Source organism: Saccopteryx leptura, chromosome 12 (genome assembly GCF_036850995.1).
Source record: "Saccopteryx leptura isolate mSacLep1 chromosome 12, mSacLep1_pri_phased_curated, whole genome shotgun sequence".
Lineage (NCBI taxonomy): Eukaryota > Metazoa > Chordata > Mammalia > Chiroptera > Emballonuridae > Saccopteryx > Saccopteryx leptura.
Genome location: NC_089514.1, coordinates 22,195,242 through 22,222,478, shown reverse-complemented (window position 1 = coordinate 22,222,478; position 27,237 = coordinate 22,195,242). Strand labels below are relative to the sequence as shown.

The window sequence follows — 27,237 nt, the reverse complement described above, 5'->3', positions numbered from 1 at the left end:
GCACATAAGAGGTCTCAACAAATTTTAGAAGATTAAAATCATATCAAGCATTTTCTCTGCTCACAATGGCATGAAACTAGAAATCAACCACAACAGAAAAACTTAAAAATACTCAAACACATGGAAACTAAATAGCATGATATTAAATAACAAATGGGTTAACAATGAGATGAAATAAGAAATAAAAAAATTCCTAGAAAAGAATGATAACAAGCATACAACAACTCAAAATTTATGGGACACAGCAAAAGCAGTACTTAGAGGGAAGTTCATAGCATTACAGACATACCTTAAAAAACTAGAAAAAGCTCAAATAAACAACCTAACCCTGCATCTAAAAGAACTAGAAAAAGAACAGCAAGTAAAGCTGAGAGGTAGTAGAAGGAAGGAAATAATAAAGATCAGAGCAGAAATAAATGACATAGAGGCTAAAGAAACAATACAGAGGATCAATGAAACCAAGAGCTGGTTCTTTGAAAGGGTAAACAAGATCGATGAACCTTTAACCAAACTCACCAAGAAAAAAAGTGAGAGGACTCAAATAAATAAAATTAGAAATGAGAGTGAAGAAATAACAACTGACACAACAGAAAAACAAAAGATTGTAAGAAAATACTATGAAGAACTGTATGCCAAAAAACTAGACAACCTAGATGAAATGGAAAAATTCCTTAAAACATACAATCTTCCAGAAATCAGTCTGGAAGAATCAGAAAACCTAAACAGACCAATTACAACAAATGAGATCAAAACAGTTATCAAAAAACTCCCAACAATTAAAAGTCCTGGGCCTGATGGCTTCACAAGTGAATTCTACCAAATTTTCAAAGAAGAACTAACTCCTATCCTTCTCAACCTATTTCAAAAAATTCAAGAGGAAGGAAGACTTCTAAGCTCCTTTTATGAGGCGAGCATAATTCTGATTCTAAATCCAGGCAAAGACAACACAAAGAAAGAAAATTATAGGCCAATATCCCTGATGAGTATAGATGCTAAAATCCTCAACAAATTATTAGCCACCCAGATCCAGCAATATATGAAAAAAATCATACATCATGATCAAGTGGGATTTATTCTGGGGAGGCAAGGCTGGTACAATATTCGCAAATCAATCATTGTGATTCATCACATAAATAAAAGGAGAGAAAAACCACATGATAATTTCAATAGATGCAGAAAAAACATTTGGTAAAATCCAGTACCCATTTATGATCAAAACTCTCAGCAAAGTGGGAATACAGGGAACATACCTCAACATGATAAAGGCCATCTATGACAAACCCACAGCCAACATCATACTCAATGGGCAAAAATTAAAAGCAATCCCCTTAAGATCAGGAACAAGGCAGGGGTGCCGCCTTTCACCACTCTTATTCAACATAGTCCTGGAAGTCCTAGCCACAGCAATCAGACAAGAAGAAGAAATAAAAGGCATCCAAATTGGAAAAGAAGAAGTAAAACTATCATTATTTGCAGATGATATAATATTGTATATAGAAAACCCTAAAGTCTCAAAAAACCTACTGGACCTGATAAATGAATGCAGCAAGGTGGCAGGAGATAAAATTAATACTCAGAAATCAGAGGCATTTTTATACATCAACAATGAACTGTCTGAAAGAGAAATTAAGGAAACAATCCCCTTCACTATTGCAACCAAAAAAATAAGGTACCCAGGAGTAAATTTAACCAAGGAGATTAAAGACTTATACTTGAAAAATTATAAAACATTGATAAAAGAAATCAAGGAAGATACAAACAAGTGGAAGCATATAGCATACTCATGGTTAGGAAAAATAAACATCATTATAATGTCTATATTAGCCAAAGCAATTTATAAATGCAATACCAGTTAAAATACCAATGACATACTTCAAAGATATAAAACACATATTCCAAAAATTTATATGGAACCAAAAAAGAACAAGAATAGCCTCAGCAATCTTGAAAAGGAAGAATAAAGTGGGAGGTATCACACTTCCGGATATCAAGTTATACTACAAGGCCATTGTACTCAAAACAGCCTGGTACTGGCATAAGAACAGGCATATAGATCAATGGAACAGAACTGAGAACCCAGAAATAAACCCACACTTTTATGGACAACTGATATTTGACAAAGGAGGTAAGAGCATACATTGGAGTAAAGACAGCCTCTTCAACAAATGGTGTTGGGAAAATTGGACAGCTACCTGCAAAAAAATGAAACTAGACCACCAACTTACACCATTCACAAAAATAAACTCAAAATGGATAAAAGACTTAAATGTAAGCTGTGAAGCCATAAGCATCTTAGAAGAAAACATAAGCAGTAAGCTCTCTGACATCTCTCACAGCAATATATTTGCCAATTTATCTCCATGGGCAAGTGAAATAAAAGACAGGATAAACAAATGGGACTATATCAAACTAAAAAGCTTCTGCACAGCTAATGACAATAAGAACAGAATAAAAAGACAAACTACACAATGGGAGAACATATTTGACAATACATCTGATAAGGGGTTAATAACCAAAATTTATAAAGAACTTGTAAAACTCAACACCAGGAAGACAAACAATCCAATCAAAAAATGGGCACAAGAAATGAATAGACACTTCTCCAAAGAGGACATACAGATGGCAAACTGGCATATGAAAAAATGCTCAACATCACTAATCATTAGAGAAATGGAAATTAAAACCACAATGAGAGCCCTGGCCGGTTGGCTCAGCAGTAGAGCGTCGGCCTGGCATGCGGGGGACCCGGGTTCAATTTCCGGCCAGAGCACATAGGAAAAGCGCCCATTTGCTTCTCCACCCCCCCCCCTCCTTCCTCTCTGTCTCTCTCTTCCCCTCCTGCAGCCAAGGCTCCATTGGAGCAAGGATGGCCCAGGCGCTGGGGATGGCTCCTTGGCCTCTGCCCCAGGCGCTAGAGTGGTTCTGGTTGCGGCAGAGCGACACCCCCTGGTGGGCAGAGCGTCGCCCCCTGGTGGGCGTGCCGGGTGGATCCCGGTCGGGCGCATGCGGGAGTCTGTCTGACTGTCTCTCCCTGTTTCCAGCTTCAGAAAAATACAAAAACAAAAACAAACAAAAAAAAACAACCACAATGAGATATCACCTCACACCAGTCAGAATGGCACTCACCAACAAAACAACACAGAATAAGTGCTGGCAAGGATGTGGAGAAAAGGGAACCCTCTTGCACTACTGGTGGGAATGCAGACTGGTGCAGCCACTGTGGAAAACAGTATGGAGATTCCTCAAAAAATTAAAAATCGAACTGCCTTTTGACTCAGCTATCCCACTTTTCGGAATATACCCTAAGAACACCATAGCACTGTTCCAAAAGGAGAAATGCACCCCCATGTTTATGGCAGCATTTTGCATAATAGCGAAGATCTCGAAACAGCCCAAGTGTCCGTCAGAGGACGAGTGGATTAAAAAGCTTTGGTACATATATACTATGGAATACTACTCAGCCATAAGAAATGATCAGATCATTTACAATAACATGGATTGACCTTGATAACATTATACGAAGTGAAATAAGTAAATCAGAGAAAACTAAGAACTATATGATTCCATACATAGATGGGAGATAAAAATGAGACTCAGAGACATGGACAAGAGTGTGATGGTAATGGGGGGAGGTGGGGGGAGGACAGGGTGGGGGAGGAGAGAGGCACAAAGAAAATGAAAAACAATTTGACTTTGGGTGAGGGGTATGCAACATAATCAAATGTCAAAATAATCTGGAGATGTTTTCTCTGAACATATGTACCCTGATTTATCAATGTCACCCCATTAAAATTAATTTTTAAAATGTAATAAAAAATAAATGTAAATAAAAAGAAAAGAAACATTTATAAACACTTTAAAAAGCAGGGTACATATACACAATGGAATACTATGGGGCTATGAAAAAGGAGGAAATATTACATTTTCCAACAACATGGATGGACCTAGAAACTATTATGTTAAATGAAATAAGCCAGGCAGAGAAAGAAAAATATCATATGACCTCACTCATTTGAGGAATCCAAGGAATAATGTGAACTGAGGAAAGAATTAAACCTAAAGGGAAGCAGGGAGGGAGCTTTTGCGAGGAGGGAAGGGAGATGTTGAGGGGAATACGGGGGGAGGGGGGGTGCAATCGGGTTGACACTAGAATCTATATAAACACAATAAATTAAATAAAAATAAAAATAAATTTAAATAAAAATACCTATTCTGGCAAAGTCATTGTTTATAAACTACATTATCTAAAAATTGATTGAAAAGCTTATAACAAAATTGCTTTAAGAAAGCTCGGGTGCTCATTCTTCTATGCTGTTATGTCATGTTGTTTCTTATCTCCTGGACATTTAACACGTCCTGAAAATTTGGTAAATAGCACAAATCTGTGTGTTTTAGGAAAAAATATTGGCAAATAAGATTAGCAAGCCACAATTTGAAAATTGAAATACTTAATTTTAGTGTGCTGTTTTAAATATTTGCAAAGATTTCTTTGAATGGCAATATTGGTTTTCAGGTAGCTCTATAAGCATTTTATCATGGAATTGTAGTTGGTTTCCTCAATCATGTTTGGGTATACACAGTTTATTCATTTGTACATACCCTACCTTGTTCCAAAAAACAATTCAGAGCAGCACAAACTTTATAGTAGAGCAGGGGTCCCCAAACTTTTTACACAGGGGGCCAGTTCACTGTCCCTCAGACCACTGGAGGGCCGGACTATAAAAAAACTATGAACAAATCCCTATGCACACTGCACATATTTTATTTTAAAGTAAAAAAACAAAATGGGAACAAATACAATATTTAAAATAAAGAACAAGTAAATTTAAATCAACAAACTGACCAGTATTTCAATGGGAACTATGCTCCTCTCATTGACCACCAATGAAAGAGGTGCCCCTTCCAGAAGTGCAATGGGGGCCGGATAAATGGCCTCAGGGGGCCGCATGCTGCCCATGGGCCGTAGTTTGGGGACCCCTGCAGTAGAGTGTAAGAGCTGTTGAGGAGTGGAACCCACTAGTATACATATAGTTTGGGTTCTTGTGAATTTCTGTTACCTCAGAGCAACATTAATTATATCCCTCATGTCAACTTTGTTGAAAGAATTGTATTTTGCCACATATTTAAAATGTCCTCAAAAAATTAATCAACATAAATAATCCAATATGACTTCAACGTATGGTTGCGAAATTCATAGATATATACGCTATACATTTGGTTATGCTTTTTTTAAAATGATTTTTCAAGAAATATAATCTATTTGTGAAAAAGAGCATATACAAAAAATTAGTAGCATGTAATAGAGAAGGAAAATCATGAGAATAAAGTCTGTTTATACTGAATAAAATAGTTATTTAAACATGTTTTTAAAGTATAGATTGTATTTTTAAGTATCATTTATATTTCAAACTGAGCTACACATGAATGCCTTTTTTCATTTATTGAATAAGAATACCATAAAAGTGAAAATAGTAATCTTGGAAGTATATTTTAGTTTTTCTTCTTTTCTCCTTTATAATTAAGTATATATTATTAAAATTCTCCCCACCTAATACTTAAGAGTTCTTTGTAAAATTAGGAAATACTGTGTTTTCAATATTCAAATGTACAATAATATTCCCTTGTAAATAACATAATTATAGAATTTTTCAGAATGTCGTCATGTTGTGTAATCACGGATCTATAGGTCTTCGCCCCTAGGTCTTTAACCTTGGAACTACTGACGCTGAACAGGATGTTTCTGGGCTGTGGGGCTGTTCTGTGCATTTTTGGATATTTAGCATCTTCCCTACCTCTACCCACTACATGCCAGAAGATCGCCCCCCAGAAGTGACAACTTAAAATATTTCTAGAAGTTGTTAAATTTCCCCTGGGGGAAAATTACCCCCACTGAGAATCACTTAATTAAGTACACATAGTGATCTGTAGAAACCTAAGTTAAAACATGCCATTCCGCCCTGGCCGGTTGGCTCAGCGGTAGAGCGTCGGCCTAGCGTGCGGAGGACCCGGGTTTGATTCCCGGCCAGGGCACACAGGAGAAGCGCCCATTTGCTTCTCCACCCCTCCGCCGCACTTTCCTCTCTGTCTCTCTCTTCCCCTCCCGCAGCTGAGGCTCCATTGGAGCAAAGATGGCCCGGGCGCTGGGGATGGCTCCTTGGCCTCTGCCCCAGGCGCTAGAGTGGCTCTGGTCGCAATATGGCGACGCCCAGGATGGGCAGAGCATCGCCCCCTGGTGGGCGTGCCGGGTGGATCCCGGTCGGGCGCATGCGGGAGTCTGTCTGACTGTCTCTCCCTGTTTCCAGCTTCAGAAAAATGAAAAAAAAAAAAACAACAACAAAAAAACATGCCATTCCTCTGTTCACAACCTCCAATGATTTCCTGTTCATTCCAGCCAACTTCTTACTCTAACCCTACAAGGCCCGCCCCAAGTAGACCCCTGATTACCTATCTGACCTCATTCCCCACCTTCACTCCCTGGCTCACTCTGATCCAGCCACTCCAGGCACTGCACTGCCCTTGACCTATGCACTGGCTGGTCCCAAGTGTTACTCCCACATGGCCCAGTGGCCCACTCCCTCCCGTCCATCAAGTGTTTGTTCAAATATTACCTCCTCTCTGATACTGACTCTGACCAACCCATTTAAAATATAACATAGCCTCCCTTCTGACATTCCCAATATCCATGTTTTCTCTCCCATATCATTTATCAACTAATGCCATAATATATAATATACTTATCATGCATATAATTTATTTTCACTTTCCCTGTTAGAGAAAAAAAGGCAGGCTATAAAAAAAATGTCTGTTTTGTTCACAGCTACACCCCTACAACTTAACACAGCGTCTGCCATATAATGGCTGCTCAACAAACATTTGTTGAATGGAAGAATGTATACCAGCTAGTTAAAGTAATGGAAGTTTACTTAATGGAAGCATGTTTGGGCTGAGTTAAGCAGAAAAATAATATTTTGAAAATACATTGGGTGGATATTAGGTAGCTTAACAATCAAGTGTAGAATATTCTCAGGATCAAGGTGAACCATGGTCAAAACTGGTTTCCACACTGTTGACTTGCCAGTCAACACCAGAATCACTTGCATGTGCTAAGCCTTGAGCTAAGACCAATTTATAAAATGTCACATTAAGTATAAATCCTACAACAATCCTTCCAATCAATAGTGTAGATTTTTTTAAAGGATAATTATAATAACAATTTACTTTTAACCATGGCTGGAATATCAAGGAAACCAGTATGTCTTCAAATTCCTGGTCCTAGATCTTGACTTCAACAACTTGCTACATTGCAATGTCTCTTATGTCCTGTGAATTTTCCCTTGGAACTACCTCTCACTTTCCTCTCTTCCCACGGCCATTGCTCTCCCCTGAGTCAGCACATAAGCTTCTGAATCATTAGAACACCCGGCCATTAAACTTACTATCCCTTCTGAACTATGTTCTTCCCTGCCATTTTCTTTCTAAAATAAAATTAGGTAATAACACCCTTCTGCACAGTCTTTTAATAGCACCCCAAGATCCTCATAATCTGGCTTTATCTTTTTCTACTTCACTTCCTCCACCCCTCTCACCCTAACAAACAGTGCAGTATTAAGATAACCAATAACCATGGTCCGAGGATGTTAATGCTCTTAAGCAAACTATGATTTTGTAATCAAGATAAAACTATTGGCCCTGGCCGGTTGGCTCAGTGGTAGAGCGTCAGCCTGGCGTGTATAAGTCCCGGGTTTGATTCCCGGCCAGGGCACACAGGAGAAGCGCCCATCTGCTTCTCCACCCCTCCCCCTCTCCTTCCTCTCTGTCTCTCTCTTCCCCTCCCGCAGCAGAGGCTCCACTGGAGCAAAGATGGCCCGGGTGCTGGGGATGGCTCCTTGGCCTCTGCTCCAGGCGCTAGAGTGGCTCTGGTCACGGCAGAGCGACGCCCCGGAGGGGCAGAGCATCGCCCCCTGGTGGGCAGAGCGTTGCCCCTGGTGGGCGTGCCGGGTGGATCCCAGTCGGGCGCATGCGGGAGTCTGTCTGACTGTCTCTCCCTGTTTCCAGCTTCAGAAAAATACAAAAAAAAAAAAAGATGAAACTATTGAGTTCATTAATATTCTTCTTATGTTAATGAGTAACACAAGAGAAATTAAAGCCTCAATTCATTAATAATGTTCTGTTAACGTGTAGTCAGGCGGGCAACTGGGAAAGGAGAGTGAAAAGAAGCCATTCTTTCCGCTAATGCTCCTTTTCTGTGCTGGTGTCGTGTGTGGCTATGTGTTGATCAGGGAATAGTAAGGACTGGTGGTAGTGAGTTGCTGTCAAGAAGCCATAGAAAAAGTAGAAAGGGTTCAGAAGCCAAGTGGGAACCACTCCTCTCTACCTTGAATGGTTGCTCCTAACTGAGGGAAACAGGGCTTCTCTCAGGACTTAATAAGAGCTGTGGTTAAACTATCGGTGGTCTTCTTACATGAATGCTGACATAATTTGGTGCAGATGAATGTGAAACGATAAGATAAGCAGCACACATGCCTTTTAGAGCTTCATAAATTGTAAATAGTGTAAATATAAGAAAACAGTTAAAAAATTCATTAGAGAAACCAGTTACCAGTTTTCAACTTTGGATACAAATCTAAAGTAGCTTTTCTGAGATATGAGGGGGCGTGAGTAAAATTTCCAATAAATCCTCACTAAATCTGCTAGGCTGGTATCTTTCTGTATGAATCAGTCCATCGAAGGCCCAAACAGATGTCTTTAACTGTTAGCAATAGGTCCCATGATAAGCTTTAATAAACACGTGACACTAATTCATACTCTGAGCATATATTTCTCTATATAAAGAAAGTACTATGCACTTGGTCAATTAGTATTTGATGAGAATCTTCTCCCTCCTGGATCCTACATGAAGATCAGAGTTCTCCTCCTTCTACTTACCTTACCTGTTGCTTTAAACATGCCAGTCTACGGCTGTGACTCTCCCATCTCTCATCTCATAGTGCAAGCAAACCTGCTACATTTTTTGAGGCTATGGAAAGAATAGTTAAAAAATAATGATAGAGTGTTCCTTGCAACTCTGACATTAAGTTTAGAGTTCAATACCCCATATCATGCATATAATACTTAATATTTCATTTGAGGAATTTTCAGAGTGCTTTTTTGCAGCATTGAGACAGAGTGACAGCTCTACTCTACATTGTCCTGAGCTCTGGTTACAAAATTAAGATACATTAATTTGATAACACTGGTCATCTGCACAGAGAGGAATAAAGGGGATCATTTCCTTGGGGAGGAATGGCCACACAGGAGCTTAATTTTATTTATGGTATTTAAATGTGTTAGAACAGTAAAGTATTTGTGAATTGTTACTATTTTTAAAAAACTACATTTTAAAAAACTGTCACAGAAAGAATGCTTCACCAGTGTTAGTCAACCTGATCCCTACCGCCCACTAGGGGACATTCCAACTTTCATGGTGGACGGTAGTGGAGCAACCAAAGTATAAATAAAAAGATAGATTTAACTATAGTAAGTTGTTTCATAAAGATTTATTCTGCCAAACATAGCAAAAATCCAACACAAAGTACTTGGTAAGTAATTATTATTATATGCTTTAACTTGCTGTAACTCTGCTTTATCAACTTTATAAAGTAAAGTTACCTCCCTACTTTACAAATCACCATTACTGTGGAACCGGTGTGTGGTTAGAAAATTTTACTACTAACAGAGATACAAAAGTGGGCGGTAGGTATAAAAAGGTTGACTACCCTGCTTTAGACTATTTCCCAAATCATATACACTGAATTTTGAACCTAATCTTAAAAGTAAGATGCAACTTCGCCCATACCATTAGGAGAATGAGGAGGTAGGAAGGATAAGCTACTGAAGAAATAGGGTTTCTTTCCTTAAGGAAGACACAACACTGGTGGTCAAGTGATTAATTGTACAAGCCAACTGAAGTGTGGGAGCGGTCAAGAAAAGGGGGGTTGGTGGGTACAGTGGTTGTCAGGGAAGGCCTTGTTCAACAAGATAAGCTGGGGAGTGACAGGCTATGCTGCGCCTGCTCTCCTATCGGCTGCTGGCTGGGGACCTGACGGGGCAGAGTGGCCTCTCGTGTCCATTCAGATGACAATGACTGAGTCCTCGGGTAGACTCCGGGATCTGCTCACCGAGAGATGGGAGCTGCAGAAGAGGAGATGGTTCAGAGACGGGGCATAAAGAAAGCGAGTTCAGAATTAGACCATCATGCAGGATTCTGACTCAAAGTACGGGAGCCATAGAAGTTTAAAAAAACAGAAAGCGGGTCAGAACAGTGAGCAAACAGCAGTGAGATGCAAGAAGATCAAAGATTCCAACAACGTCTGCAACAGAGGAAGCCTCCCGTTGTGACCACTCAGGCATGGCTGGTCTCGTGAGCCTTGGAGGCCTAGGGCTCATCTTTAGGAATCATCAGAAATGTACCAGGAAGAAAAGTCAGGCAGGCAAGGAGAAATCATGACTCACAAAGAAATGTGGGAATGGCCCCAGCATTCTCTGAGGAGAGAGCTGCTGGCACATGCCAGGCACTTAGTAACATGTGATGGTGAGTGAGTTGGTATATGGAATGAGTGGAGAGTCCAGTGAGACTACAAGGAGCAAAGTTGTGTGAGATGCTATTAGAGCAAAAGGTCTAGGCCCTTCTACAGGGGCTTTGAAAACCAGGCATGGAAGTTTGGGTCAAGATGGTTAAGAGGGGTTTATATTAAATTAGCTAAAAACATCCTTTTACCACACTGTCCTCGGAGACAATCCAGGTGTAAACTCATAGCCCAGACCAAAAGGTTACAAATAATTAGAATAACAGCAAACATCAAACTTCTATGGTCTGACTATAATTTTATTTATGTATGTATGTATGTATGTACAATTATTACAGAAAGTAACTTGCTCTCAAACTCTCATTTTCAGCTCCATGGAATAACCTTTCTAACTAGAAACTATTGTCTGACAGAGCTCTATCTGAACAACAATGCAATAATTGAAATAGAAGGTATGCCTAAATTTTCTCTGTTGACAGAATGAATTTTCAATCAAGTAATTACTTTTAACTATGCAATTGCTAATGGAATGCAAAAATTTGTTTTAACCTTTCTGTTGAAAATATGTGATGGGATCTATTAATTTTGAATGTTCTTGTGTACATTTCATGTTAAGAAATGTATTTTTGATAACAGGTTGGATGCAATCTTGTCTTGTGTCTTGATAGTCAAAATATTAAATGAATCTTTTTATTAACAGAAATTTTGCCATTCTACTGCACAGCTGGACACAAAGTAGATACTGGGGAAACAAATGTTAACAATATTTGGGATCATTCATGATTGTAACAACTTTCTAAATAGTCTTAATTTTTTACTGGCTAAAATGTTACCAAATTCTTTCACTCTGAATTAATTTTTTATGTGCAATATCTCTAAACTGACCATTTCAAACCAAGGATAAAAGTACATGGTGTACTATGGTCATGAAATATGAAGTACAACATAAAACATTTTTCTGTAATGTTATTATATGAGAGAATCAGAATGGCACAAATTTTAAGATTTACCATGATTTCATGTACCATGAAGAAAGAAATCTTTACCAATTAAACTATGATGTGGCTGTTGCAAAAACACAACCCACTTTCAAAATGGGGGGAAATTTTCTATTTAAAATCAATAAAAATGATATGAGTATTTGACTTTATATGGTGTAAAAAAATATTTAGTTGAGCAATTTGAGGGGGGTACTGAATTGAACAAGTAATTATTCCCTTGGTTGGCATTATAGATCTAAGTAACATTGGTAAAAATAGGACAAAACAAAAATAGAAGCAGAAAGAAAATAACCCTACCAAAATCAACCCAAAACATTATTGCTACAGAAAAAAAAAGAGGTGTAAAACAATAACACTGAAAAGAAATTGATTCTGTATTCCCACATTGTACTCAATTCACTGAATTCTTATGCTTTTGTCCTGTTCTTAATGATAATTCACAATATCATTGATATTATTAATAACAATTGTTCCTTTCATCGGCTGCAAAGCAGTCTTTGCTTTTGCTTCGTTAGAGTGTTTAATCAGCATTCAAAACGTTTAAAGTCTTGTGAAAAATGTTTTTAGGCCTGCACTGTTTGCCCTCGCTGCACACCCTCCAGCTACAACACAATGAGTTGACCAACATGGACGCTACCGTGAAGGAGCTGACAGGCATGCTACATCTCAAGACCCTGAGTACTGAGCTGCGCTTCTATATGGCTATAAGTTAAAACCGTCAAATGCAGGACATCTCTGCATTTTTTAAATTTAAATTAGATCAATAACTAGAATACTTAGATACCCTTGAAAACAAGACTAGTTCTTTTCCTTTTTAAAATGTGTTTTTGGAAAGAACAACTGGTAGAAAAAAAATTGGGAGGTGGATATGATATGACATGCCAAATGAAAAGTGACAAAAGTGAGCGGCCAGGGGAGATTTACGTGTGCAAATCTGTGGTTTTGATTTTACCTCAGAAGTAAGTTTTAGCACGTATCATATGATTCCATTTATATGACCTGTCCAGAAAGAGCACATTATCAAGGCAGCAACACTGAGAGGTAACTATTTTTAAACAGAGCTGTGTTTTCCCAGGGATGGGGGGAGGGGTATGGGGGCACTGGGGAATGACAGCTAAAGAACAAGAGCTGTGGGGTTTCTTTTAGCGGTGATGAAAATGTCCCAAAACTGACAGTGGCGATGGTTCCACAGCTCTGCCAGTATACTGGGGATCCTTGAGTTATGACAGTCTCAACATATGACTTTCGAGTTAACGATGCTCGCTCCCATAAGAACTTTAAAAAATTGAGACATGAGTGTTTTGGCTTATGGACTACATGGGTGAACTAGTTTGGTTGCGCGTGGCAGAATACACAGGAACACGGCATATGAGTGAGGGAGTTGGCGTCCCCCAGTGTTACCCACGCCATTTTGGACTGTTACAAGTGTTCCGTTTGTGTTAGGCTAGGGCAGGGATCGAGAACCTTTTTGACTGAGAGAGCCATGAACGCCACATATTTTAAAATGTAATTCCATGAGAGCCATACAATGACCTGTGTACGTTAGGCATTATCCAATAAAAATTTGGTGTTGTCCCAGAGGACAACTGTGATTGGCTCCAGCCACCCGCAACCATGAACATGAGCGGTAGGAAATGAATGGATTGTAATACATGAGAATGTTTTATATTTTTAATGTTATTATTATTTTTTTATTAAAGATTTGTCTGCGAGCCAGATGCAGCCATCAAAAGAGCCACATCTGGCTTGCGAGCCATAGGTTCCTAACCCCTGGGCTAGGGTGTTTTGGCTTACACCAAATTTGGGGTTATGTCACTGTCATAGGAATGGAACTATGTCGTAACCCAAGAGCCCCCCCCCCATACTCAAAAACATGAATTATATCCTCAAAATGGAGGAATTGTGTGATATGCGAGTTCTTTAATAAAACTAACACCAGAACTAGAAGTAAATTTTTATTTAAATTTTTAATTGGGTGAACAGAAAACTTTATTCATGAATACTGAATCATACCCAGCAAGAAACTGGCCTAAGTATTGGAAGAAAGTATGAGCTAAGTTGGAAAATAAATGCTACACAGTTCCTACTCTCAGTAAACTTTGAGTAATGAAGGGTAAATAAACTCCTACACAATCACAATACAGGACAAATGGGTCCAGGTGTACTAAGCGGAAAGACCCTCAGATCAGTGAGTGGGTTTTCAGACTTCTTTATATAATGTCATGAAATGGATGGGCGTTGTTTCTTCCCCTATTCATTGCTCAGAATTGCCCAAGACAGTGTTTTGAAAACATGTAAACTGGTGTTGGGCAGATAAAATATGTTATGCTCACTTTGTTAAAGATGGCGTTGCCCATGTGGAAGCCGTTGTCCAGGTGATATTAATGTGTGTTGGGGGCGGGGTGTGCGCAGGCAGGATCCTTGTAGCCTGGGGCTTGGTTTTAGGACTAAGCCTTTCCCACCCTTTTTGATGTGGGGTGGACTTTGTATCAGAGACTTCCCTATTTTGTATATTGGATTAAAGGGGTTTTGATTTCTACACTATAAAGTGGGGCAGACCGGGAGCTTGCTCTCTTGGTTCCTGAGATTAGCATTAGAGGAGAGAGCAGAGAGGAGAGCAGAGAGAGGCCATGTGGAGGAGGCCAGGAGAAGCAGCCAAGATGGTGGAGTGAGGGAGAAGCCAGTTTTTGTGCAGTGAGAAGGAAGGAGGTGGGGAAGAGAGGTGAATAAGTCTGGCGAGCTAGAAACCTTTGATTCTAGGAAACTCGGATAAGTCAGTAGCTTTGTGAGCACTGAATGAGTGGGTTTTGGAGCCCAGTGTGTGTTGTACTTGCCTGCTGGGTGCAAGCTAGGATTAAAGATGATGGCCCACCAGTTTTGGGCTCCATTGTTTCATTACCATCTGTCCAAATCCAATGAGAACCTGCATGGGCCAGGCGGCTGTGATGGTGGCCCTGGATACTGGCTTCACAACTAGCATTGATGGAGGAAGTTCTAATCAGATCAATACATTGATAGTGACTAAAGTTTTCATGCATTTTCAGTACTGGTCAGTTATATCTACTGTATTTAGAGAAATTATTCGTGTGCAGAGAATTCTGTAAACCCAAATATTAACGGTAGACCAAGTTCATGGCAACTTCATGCTTATTTTTGAGATGTAATATGGTCTGTGGAAGACTCAGAATTGGTCTTCATATTTGAATTGGCTGGCCCTTCTGTGCTGAACAGATCCTTTTATGATGAAAAGACTAGTTATGTTAGATCTGGAATTGTCACTTGTCTTCACTTTGCTCTAAAGTGGGTTAATAGCTACCTCCCAGGATTGCTTCAGATATTAAACTCTTTCTGTAAAACGTTTTTTTAAAAAACATTTCTTAACATTGCTATTTTGAAGTAGCAACAAACATAAAAATGTTTTATTGTGGATTTGTAAATTAGATAATAAATTAATATGTACAGACTAGAAATTTTGCTAAGTAGTAAACAGATTTTTAAAATAACTGACATATTAAATAATAAGCATTATAATAACATATTTGATGTCTTTCCTGTTGAGAAAGTGCTTTCCTGTAATATTCTCTTTCAAATCTTCACTGCAATCCTATGACATGATTAGAATTATTCCCTCTTTAATGGTGGACATGCAAGGCTCAGAGCATTAACCAAACTACTAAGAAATGTTGAAACTTATAGTTATGCCTTATTACTTTTAGTTATCCTTTATTCATTCATTCAACAGATGTTCATTATGTATTCACTATGTGACAGTCTACTAGATGGGACACAAAAGTGAACAGGAAAAGACCCTTTTTGGACCTTTCTGGAGCTTACAGTTTCATAACTCTCAGGCTAAATATTTCTTAGAGTTGAAGGGACTTCACTCAAAACTAATTGGCTACTTTGCTAATTAAGCAAATTAATTTTATAGTACAGAATTTGGAGGTTAGCAGTCAAGGTTTCTCTGATCATTGTCATGGCGATTCTGTGCCTGCCCCGGAATGAGGGGCGTCTCAAACCCACCCTGTGGCCCCCGTCTCTCCAGGGTGTCTGTGAACACAGACCCGTGTCAGCTCTGCGTGCGGTGCCGGCATGCCTTTCTCGGTTTCTGAAAGGCCAGCCTGGCAGGATAATGTCCATATTATTACCCGTCACAACAGTTTAAGCGCCCTCTATTTAAAATCATGGTGATGACCTGTGGTGGCGCAGTGGATAAAGCGTCGACCTGGAAATGCTGAGGTCGCCAGTTCAAAACCCTGGGCTTGCCTGGTCAAGGCACATATGGGAGTTGATGCTTCCAGCTCCTCCCCCCCTTCTCTCTCTCTGTCTCTCCTCTCTCTCTCTCCCTCTGTCTCTCCCTCTCCTCTCTAAAATGAATAAATAAATAAAAATAAAAAATTTTTAAATAAATAAATAAAATCATGGTGATGCAATTCAAGTTATACAACTATAATTGTTCCAAATGAGAATCTTGTAGTGCCATCATATTTTGAAAAATAGAAAAAAGTGCAATGTCTAATTACACACACACACAAATAATTCTGAAATATTTTGATAGCAAGTTATGCACATTTTGAACTTTCCCCTCATTTTCATTAAAGAAATTAATTGGGGGGAAATGTTTGCATTTATTAAACTACTAATTGGGTTAGTACAGTAATGTTTTTAAATTTAGTTTCTATGAGCCTCATTTGCAATCACAGATTAGATTCAGCTCTTTGAAATGTTAAAATTTTTGTCTTTTCAAGTTGTTAAACTGTATAAAATGCCGAAGTGTTGTTATTATTCCACTTCAATTGCCAGCTCTTCAGAGGGTGAGGAAAGTGCCTGGAGCTAACCCTCTAATCCACTGCGGCAGGCACCCTCCACTGCCAAGAGATGGCCCAGAGACACATGCCTGCGAGCGGCGAGCAGGGAGCTGCGGGGCGGCCCAAGCCCGCTGCAGGGTGTGAGGTCCTGGGGACGGGAGCTCCTGACTTCCAGGCCGTCAGGAGGGCGCCGCCCCTTCTCTCCAGGAGGTCTGCCTTTCCACACCCTTTCTCCAGCTTCTCCACTTCCCTTCCTACCTCCAGACTCTGTAAATCAGATCTATCTACACGTGTCAGAGATGCAGTTCCTGGCTGATAACATTCATTAACCTTGGGTCCCCCTGCCTTTTTCCAGCACAGAGGGGAGAAAACACCACCAACAGCAACTAAACACCTAACGCTTTCCTGCCTCTAAACTCTTGGTCCCTGCATTTCTCTTAAATTTTCTCTGTGTCATTAAGCTTCACTATTGGAAGGTATACTCGGACTCTGACATTCTGTAAATTTTAAGACTTGCTTCTTAGCGGAGCTATAAGGATTTTCCATTGGAGACAAGGAGCGCCCTTTTCAAGAGAGGGTCTTCATTTTCTGCAGGTTCTGCCCTTAAACGTTTTCTACCCTTCCTCACTGGGCTGCAGGGATGGAGAGGGACGCTGAGAGACTGGGTAGGACTGCCACCTTCATGTTCTCTTCACTTAGATCTCAGCCCGAAATGTCCCTCGGGGTGGGGCCACCCCTTGCAAACAATAAAACAGACCAATTCCCCAATAAAAAAGGCCAGCTGGGTCTCGAACTGCTATTTGTCCTGAAGAAGAGAATATTCTGACCCCTCCATCTGTTCACCCCTGCTTTAGTGTCGTTAAGACAAGATGGTGATGATCATAAGATACTGACCTTACTAAGTAACCTGGAGCCAGAACTTCAGAGTCTTAGTGTCGGATCATTGACACCTGAACTTCCTTCCACAGGCTGTTCTGCATAGGTACACAGCATAACTGCTTTTAGCTTCTATCATTTCCCATGTATCAAAACGGATATGTCGCTACGTTTTAATTACGTCAACTTTCTTCAAAGGTGGTCTTAAAAACATTTGGGCTCATTTAAATTATTACTTTAAATTTTGCTTCAGAAGTTTACACAAATTAACCAAAGCCAATTATTCAGATGACTGTATTTTTTTTTTCTCTTCTGCTTCAGAAAGAGGTAGAGTCTCACACATGTGACTCATGTAACTCAAGTGTGTGCAGTAAGGTAGTAGAGACATTTTGATATATTATTGGGTGAATGTAAATTGCTTAGGCTCAGAATCCTAAATTAAGATAAGCAAGACAGTGCTGGCGCCACTGAGGTGTACTCTGTAAGTAGCCCGGAGGAAAGGTGGATTAAATAGTATTAACCTATTGAAAGTGAAAGTGTAAGCCATTTCGCTTCATAGCTTCTGAAGGAATGTACCCCATACATCACGGAAGGCTTTCAGAACTTTCAGACACAGGAAACCGGTTTCATATCTTAGAAACTTTATGGTAATTTCAGTAGCATCCATCCAAAACTCATAAATTCAAAATGTGAAGTGCTTAGTAGTATAGAAGGAGAAAAAAAAACAGGAAAGTTAAAAAAAAAAAAGATTGTTTCCTTCTAAAATTGAAGAGCTAGGAAAAAAGTGAAGAATGATAACGATGAAATATCTCTTGCATTATTTGATTTTATTTATTTTTTAAGTTAATTTAGGCAGAGGCTGGGCTTCATAGGGGAGTTTTCAGACTTGCTGTCACTTAGATTTTACTTTACAATGAAATGAATGTTGAACCATAATAAGCACATTGGGTTTATAGTATTAAGACATCACCCTAATTATTAATTTAACAGCAGTAAATCCAAATCTGAAGCCAGAAGCTCTCTCTCTTTTTAAAAAATTTACATAAAGATGTTACTTACTAGGCACTAGGAGAAAAAGCCAAGAAGAAAAGAAATGAAATAGTAATGTTCTCAGAGGGGAAAGAGAATATGGGGGTATACCAGAAGTAACTGCCGCTGAAAGTTACTGGTCCATTTTCCATCAACGTCACGTCACATGTCCAGGCAGACTGCGCTCAGCCACTGTAATGAATGGTAGGGCTCTGAGGTGTCAGATGTGGTTCTCCAAGAGAGTAACCAGAGTAGACTCCTGCACTAAAGAACACGTGACTTCTTCTCCCTCCTAAACTCTCATTGAAAACAATTGTGTTTTGCTCTTCTATACTTTCAGGTTGTCCTTTTTTTTTCTTCTCTTTATGGCTCAAGTTATTGTGAAATGCATGATTCCTGTGGATCTCTTAAAATCTATCATTATTACTGGATTAATATACATCCATTCTATTCCTGATCCTGTAGTTATAATTATTTGTTATCTCTTGATATTCCTTCTCTTTCAAGAGTAAAATTCAAACCAGTTTTGACCTCACTTAAGAAATCTTGAACAATATCCATTTCATTTTTCCTCTCATTGGCCCTCAATGCATATCTAGTTCCCTGCTTTATGTTGTTGTTGTTCCTCCTGGCTCTACATGTTCTTTTATGCCTTTCCTCGGTGTTCAAGCTTTTGTTTATGATGCACCGGGTGTCTTCCATTGCCTGCTTTAAATCCCTCGAGCACTCATGCTTTCCACGGGGAATAGCTATATATAACAACTTTATTAGCCAGGAAAGTTGTGTCTATGCACCAAATATCAGAACGTTTGACTGACTACAGAGAAAACATCCAAATAATTAGCTTTTTTCAGTTTTTATCCAAATAGTGTGTTGTTTTTTAAGCATGCCCCTGCACCTTTAGGTTGCAAACTGTTCTTTATCATCTTTTTTTTCCTGGACTTCTAATGCTTAATATTTTCATGATTTTATCAAGCCTCTGTATTTCCTAAATAGTCAAATGCTACAGCTGTACTGCTAAACTCAACAAGTACATTGCAAGAGCCTCATTGTTAAGTGTAGTTGTACAACAGCTGGAGCTCTTTCTGCTACTGCCATCTAGTGGTCCTCACTAGATGTATTTTCCAGAAGGATTTTTCTAGAAATCACATGTAGGCAGAATGCAATAGCTAAAGCTATCCATCTGGAAATCAAAGAACTTTTATTTCACATTGGGGGGTGGGGAGGATCCTCTTTAATATGACCTAAAGAAGAATAGGGAAAATATCTCTTCCATGAAAAAAATACCCTCACAACTTCTAGTTGGAGATTTTAAAAAAGTCCCGCATGCTGATGCCTAAGGGATGTGACTTCCTAAGTGCCAGGAGCTCTTCTTCTACACCTGTGTGCCTCCCACCTCTAGCCACCTCTATTAGCTGGCATGGTTCATTAGGTATGCCAGCCTCTGTGCGCAGGAAATCTGAGCCCCGAGCAGCTGGCCAGAGGTAGACAGATGCAACATCCACACCTGCTCTGCTCTGCTCCTGCTGAGATCTTAAGCTGCTATGGCATTTTCATATTCTAAACTATGCGCAATGAAATGAAGTGGAGAAAGAAAACTATATTAGAACAGTGTCCACATCTCTGCCCATCTTTGCACAGGCAACCTTGTGATTGCTGAGCTTGGAAGAAGAGAACAAGTGAACAATACTTTGATAAAGAACACCATTGAGGCCCTGGACGGTTGGCTCAGTGGTAGAGCGTTGGCCTGGCGTGCAGGAGTCCCGGGTTCGATTCCCGGCCAGGGCACACAGGAGAAGTGCCCATCTGCTTCTCCACCCCTCCCCCTCTCCTTCCTCTCTGTCTCTCTCTTCCCCTCCCGCAGCCAAGGCTCCATTGGAGCAAAGTTGGCCCTGGCGCTGGGGATGGCTTTAGGGTCTCTGCCTCAGGCGCTAGAATGGCTCTGGTTGCAGCGGAGCAATGCCCCAGATGGGCAGAGCATCGCCCCCTGGTGGGCATGCCGGGTGGATCCCGGTCGGGTGCATGCGAGAGTCGGTCTGACTGCCTCCCTGTTTCCAACTTCAAAAAAAAAACCACCATTGAGACCCCCAGAGAGCTGACATATAATTCTTACTTACTAATTAACTCATGGACTTATAATATTTTTTATTTGTGACAGATTTCAATCAATAATATGTCCCCAGCACCTAGCACAGTTCCTAGTAGACAGTAAGCACACAAAATATGTGTTGAATGAATGAATTGAACAGATCAGAAAAGTGCTGCTCTAAATAAGTAAGGGTTTGCCAAGGCAGCCGGTTTGGTCTGTGAAGCAGAGCTCTGAATGTCCTTACGTTTTATATCAATCCTGCAATTGTCCATATCTTATCAAGTGATAAATGAAAACTAATTTGGAAATCTGACATCTTTGCAGGTCTCTACCAAAACCCTCTTTGCCAATACAACCTGTATCGTTTATATATAATCCACCACCTTCCTGGAATAGAGCTGCTTGACAGAAAACGTAAGGACACCTTTTCTCGCAGAGAAATAGTTGAAAGATAGTTATGTAACTCGGTGATTTTAAAATGTTGAATGTCTTTTCGAAAATAATATTCTGTGTAAATGAAAGCTTTTAAATCATTATTGACGGTTTTGCCCTGTGAAATTTGCCCTGCTGTAGGAATTGATGCCTTCTAACCGTTGGCTTGGGAAGGCCATCTAATTGAGTGTGAGGCTGGTCTGCGGATTCTGTTTCAGACGCCAATGTGTTAAATACCAAGTCATTTACCTCCTGGTACCTTAGTTTCCTATTTCAGAAATGAGAAAATTAGATTAAATCTCTTAAGGTCTATTTAAGTTCTAAAAATCATATTTTTTGAAATTCTGTAAATATATGGATATATTAAAATGTATATAATCAATGATAAATTCTTTATGAATATATCTTTAGTAGACATTGTAGGTATAGGTAAACTAGTATGTTGGATTTATATAAGCTACAAAAACAAAAACAATCACTGCATTACATTTTACATTTCTGGAGGCCTGTTTTATTATCCATCTATCTACTTACCTTTCTATCTCTAGGTTTGGAAATTCTTAATAATTACTAACTTCTTAATGAGGATTATCAAAGCCTTATGTTTATGCCTCCTCTTCCTCACAGTCTTGAGGAAATGAGGGAGGTGTCATCGTTGTGATTTCAGTCATCCATGATGCTGTGTTAGAAAGGGCCTGGGGGCATTAGGATGGACCTGTGCCTGTGACCTGAGTGGCACATACTGAGCACTCATAAGATTATGGAAATAACTGTGATAGCCCGTCACACATTAGTTTTGACAGGATGTTCGCATATACCATAATTACGATAAACGTATTTTGAAGGTGTTCAATTCTGTTTTGAATTACTCTGCATATCTATTTATAATGCTATACAATTACATTATTTTTTGCATTTACCAGAAGTTACAGAAAAAGAAAGAAGATCAATGATTACCATTTTTAACCCTAAAAAGGCTGATATTGTTCAATCAATAGCGTTCGGAAGGAAAGTAGATGCTTCATGGAATCCTCGATCATTTCAGCAAAAACCACCCCAGAGAGTACCCTCAGGTATTTTGAAAACAGAAAAAAAATTAAATAACAATTTCTCAACCTTTTGGGTAATTTGATAATAGTAATAACTGCAATTTATAATAAACTAAATACCTACATAGTGAAATAGATATTTTCTAATTTTGTTAGTCAAATTAAAATAATATGCAATTCCCATCTTCATCTGCATATATTAAATTAAATAAGGTAATGTGATAATAATGAGATATTTTATTGAAGTCCTCACCCCAGTATCTAGCACAGCATAAAGGGATCAATGAGTAAGATGTTGTTATTATAACACTATCACTGTACAATTTCATAAATTAAGCTATAAGTTTTTGATAATATGGAAAACATATTCAGAAGAAATAAAGATCGTCTGTAATTTCTCCACCCAGAAATAAGCACTGTTAACATTTTGGTCATTATATGAAAGTATAAGTTGAATATATTTAGATATTTCATTCACTGAAAATAATTTCTTGTATATAACAGAAATCCCACTACAGTGACTTACACAAATAGAGGTTTCTGTTTCTCACGTAGTAGAGAAGCACAAAGGTGGGGTTCCAGAGTTAGTGTCAAGTTCAGTGATGTCATTAGTGTGCAAGAATACACCTGTCTTTTGTTCTGCTGTTCTTAGCATGTTTTATGGTTATAAGGTGCCTGTTTGCATCATCAGGCACAGGCACAAAAGAGGATTTTAAAAAAAGATACAAAGACAAAAGCCTTTCTTCATCACACTTTGAAAACATACATTTGAAAATGAAAATACATTTAGGACATATTTTCTTTTTCTCTCTTTTTTATTTTTTTTTATTTTTCTGAAGTTGGAAACGGGGAGGCAGTCAGACAGACTCCCGCATGTGCCCAACTGGGATCCACCCAGCATGCCCACCAGGGGGTGATGCTCTGCCCACCTAGGGCGTCGCTCTGTTGCAACCAGAGCCATTCTAGTACCTGAGGCAGAGGCCACAGAGCCATCCTCAGCGCCTGGGTCAACTTTGCTCCAATGGAGCCTTGGCTGCGGGAGGGGAAGAGAGAGACAGAGAGGAAGGAGAGGGGGAGAGGTGGAGAAGCAGATGGGCACTTCTCCTGTGTGCCCTGACCGGGAATCGAACCGGGGACTCCTGCACGCCAGGCCGACGCTCTTCCACTGAGCCAACTGGCCAGGCTTAGAACATATTTTCTAGAAACAAAGGGAAAAATATTAAATTAGAAAATAGTTTTGAAGAAATTATCCAGAATATAACATAGAGAAAGTAAGATATAGAAAATATTAATTAGCTATAAATATAAGAAGATATTAGAAAGATAAGGTTCAATATAAGTTTAGTAATTCTGAAGGAAAGAAAAATAGAGAAATTGGGTAGAGGGTGATGTCTGAAGTCATAATGGCTGAGAATTTTCCAAATTTGTTAAGTGATATATAAATGCTCAGATTCACCAGACATTAATCCAAAGACATTAAAAATGACTAATAGCAATAAAAATCCCCACCAAATGAAAAATGATCTTAAAAATTGAAAGAAAATGTAAATTTACCTGCAAAAGAATAATTTATAGATTCACAGCAATCTAAACTGAAATTACGGAAGTCAGAGAACAGTAATCTAATACCTTTAAAATTTAAGGGAAAGTAATAGTCAACCAAGAATTTTACAACCAAATAAATTATTACTCAAGATAAAGCGAAAGAAAAAAATTGAGAGCAAAATCAGGACTTTTCCCTCTTTATTGTGAAATTTTTCTAACACAGAAAACGTTGAAAGAATATTAAACACCTGTATATGCTTGTGTATATTCCATAATAATATGCCGCCATATCCACCAAACTCCAGTTGAGACTTTGTCTTATGTAAACTGGAAGGCATCAAAGTATTGCTGAGCCATTTAAATACTTCAGTAGTAGACATCATGACATTTCACTCCTAAATAATTTGGCCTTTAAATTTAAAAATGACATTGTTCTTTACAGCCACAATGCCATTATCACACCTAAGAAAAATAACATTTATATTATTGAATATGTAATTCATATTCAAATTTTCCCAACTGTTACAAGATAGCTTCCAAAACTGCTTTTTCAAGCCAGAATCCAGTCAACATACATAATTACATTTGGCTATTATGGCTCTTCAATCTCTTTTAATTTAGAATAGATTCCCAAATTATTTCCATGACTTTTTTGAAGAGACCAGGCCAGTCATAATAATGTAGAATTTGCACGACTGGTTCTGCAAAGTGTCATTTAAGTTGTTCCTTCATTCCTATATGTCCCATAGAATAGAAGTAATGCCTGATGACCATGATCTAGATGCAGAAAAAGCACAGTGTAGAGCAGTGGTTCTCAAAGTGTGGTCCCCAAACCTGTAGCAGCAGCATTAAGTAATTTGTTAGAAATGCAAATTATTGCCCCAAATCAGATCTACTAACTTAGAAAGTCAAGGGTGCCTGACCAGGCGGTGGCGCAGTGGATAGAGTGTCAGACTGGGATGCGGAGGACCCAGGTTCGAGGCCTTGAGGTCACCAGCTTGAGCGCGGGCTCATCTGGTTTGAGCAAAAGCTCACCAGCTTCGACTCAAGGTCGCTGGCTGGAACAAAGGGTTACTCTGTCTGCTGAAGGCCCACGGTCAAGGCACATATGAGAAAGCAACCAATGAACAACTAAGGTGTCACAACGAAAAACTGATGATTGATGCTTCTCATCTCTCTCCGTTCCTGTCTGTCTGTCCCTATCTATCCCTCTCTCTGACTCTCTCTGTCTCTGTAAAAAAAAAAAAAAAAAAAAAGAAAGTCAAGGGTAGGACCCAGGAAGCTGCGTTCTAGCAAGCCTTTTAAAAGTGAGGTGTGCAGACTCCAATTAAAGAACAACCACTGCAGAGGAAAGAGTACACACTCTGAGATCAGATTCCCCTGGGTCCAAACACCATCTCTGCTAGTAGGTAAAAGTCTTATTTTGGACATCAGTTGGCTTCCACTTTCTGATTGGTGGGAGACGTGAGTCAGCCACTTGCGAAGGGAAGGTTGCCATCAGCCCCTCTAGTAAGGCAGAGGCTGTGTGCTCCCTGCTGCTATGGATTGGCAAGAGCTGACATTGTGGGCTTTGGTGGCCCAACAGGTGCTGCTACATTCCATCTCTGGCCTGGCAGTAGGCCTTCCGAAGAGGAATAAACAAAGCAATGACAGTCTCTGCGAGATACCATAAGAAATCCAAGCTGTGAGGACTAGCCTCTGAGCGCCAAAGCTAGGGAAGATGTAGATTCTTGTGATCCGGGATTTGTTTATTCCATCCCTTTGAACTTAATGCCAAGAATCCAAATGGTTTAAACTCCCCTAAATATTTCTCCTCACTTGCTCCATTATTCCATTTATAGATACATGTGCCTATCTAAAAAAAGAAAATAAAAGGATCAGTTTTTGCCCATAAGAGTCATCAAGATCTCAATTATAAAAATTTTCACTTGGATTCCATTGGTAATTAAATTGATTAAGCATTCTGTTCTGAGTTCTGAGATGTGTATTGCATCTAAAATTTTGCCTCAAACACTAAGACAAACCTAAGACACTCTACCTGAGAGAAAATTGCAATTTAGGGTTTGGTATCAAGGCTTTTCTGATGGATTGAACTATTCCTCTAAATACTTGCTTGAAAACCAGAGAGCTATGCTCTAAACTTCTCCTCTACAGCATTGTTCCATTGTTTTAAAACGCTAAATAAACATTTGAAAGATACTTATTTAGAAATGTTGTGTTTTTTTTAGATTTTGCATTTGCGGATAATGTAGACAAGTAAGTGATTTTAACTTTACTTTTATTATCAGATTATTTCTTAATTGTGCTGATCTCCTAAATTAGTCCCATTTCCCAAAATAGATTTTAATGAGTTTAAAAAAATGATCAAGTCTTCAACAGATTAAAATAATTGCTATATCTTTCTATGATAAATGTGCTCAAGCTATATATTTATATTTGACATATTTATATTTTAATATTATTATAATCTAAAATAAAAGTATGATTTGGTGCATAAAAAATAAAACAAGAATTATTAGCTACTACAAATAAGAATCTTTATCTTTCTTATTTACTGTTCCCCTAAATATGCCCAGTAAGAGCAATTATTAATATTATATATTCATTGGAATTTTCATTTGTAAAAGCAAATACTTTATCAAGCTATGAAAAACATTTGAAATTCATGAATATTGATGAATTTAAAACCCATTGCTCTCTTTTAATTTTGAACTTCAGAATTTTTTTTGGATTGAGTGTTGAAAAATATTATCTCCAAGCACATTTATAAAATATAGCATACTATAGAAAATAACTTTCCAATAAAATGTCTATAAGATACTACTATGCATATGAGATCTAGAAATATTTTAATCATTTCATTTAACAGTGGTTTAAAACATGAATTATAAATATGTGAGAACTAACCTGTAATAGCTGATCCCAAACTTGGTCCAAAACTCTATTATTAAAAGGAAACAACACATACAGCAAATAAAATTGGCATTACTTCTCCTGAAAGTCATTTGTCAGTAAAGCCTAGAATTTATTTGTTAGTGATACTGCGCTACCAATACCAGAAGAAAATATGACATTGATACATATAAATTAAAAATTCATTTTGGTTTGATTTTTTTCTGACATAATTGCTGTTTTTGCAGAACTGTGTTTCATGACCCAGAAGATGCCGTTTTTGTAAGGTCCATGCAGAGATCGTTGGTGGCTTTCACCTTTCTGAACTGGGACACAGTTCCAAACCGAGAGGAGAAATACCTCGGAGAGAAAGGCACAGACCCTGCTCAGATGCTCACAGTCACACTGAGATAACCCTGGTGTTTCCAGGAGCCCTGCTGGTTTTCAGCTGTATATTAATCAGAAGTGCTCAGCTCAACAGATTTTCAAAGAATGAACACATTCATGTAACTAGCATCCTAGATCAAGAAACAGAACATTGCCAGCCCTGTAAAAGCCTCCTCATTCTTGTCACCAGTCCCATTTCCTGTGACTCCCCACACTTCAGAAGTAATCACTGTCCTGATTTCTAAACCATACATTAACTGAGTCTGTTTCTGAAAGGCATATAAATGGGATCATAGAAGCTGAATTATTTTTGTCTGGCTTCTTTTTTTTTTTTTTTTTACTCAACATTGTATATAAAATTCACTCACGTTGTTGCTAATAGCAGTAACTCTATTGTTCTCGTTGCTCTGTAGTATTCCATTGGATGACTGTACCACAATAGATGAATCCAGCCTACTGTTTTGGAGGTGTTCGTCATTTGTATGGGGGCTAATAATCGGAGATCGGTCTAGCCAGAAGAATGCTGCTAAAGGGACGAGAGACCAGAATCAGCAGTTGCTTGGT

The 27,237-nt window shown here is 38.8% G+C and overlaps 1 protein-coding gene across 1 annotated transcript in view; it reads left to right on the top strand.

The window, feature by feature from the left end:
• LRRC72 (leucine rich repeat containing 72) overlaps positions 1-26,802 on the top strand; it is a 135,565-nt gene extending 108,763 nt beyond the window's left edge. The window contains 6 exon segments of the mRNA XM_066353926.1: positions 10,936-11,017; positions 12,134-12,244; positions 20,693-20,782; positions 21,724-21,873; positions 25,623-25,650; positions 26,535-26,802. Of these exon segments, the coding sequence (XP_066210023.1) occupies positions 10,936-11,017; positions 12,134-12,244; positions 20,693-20,782; positions 21,724-21,873; positions 25,623-25,650; positions 26,535-26,700 (627 nt within the window). The 3' untranslated portion in view covers positions 26,701-26,802.
• Positions 26,803-27,237: the final 435 nt, after the last annotated feature.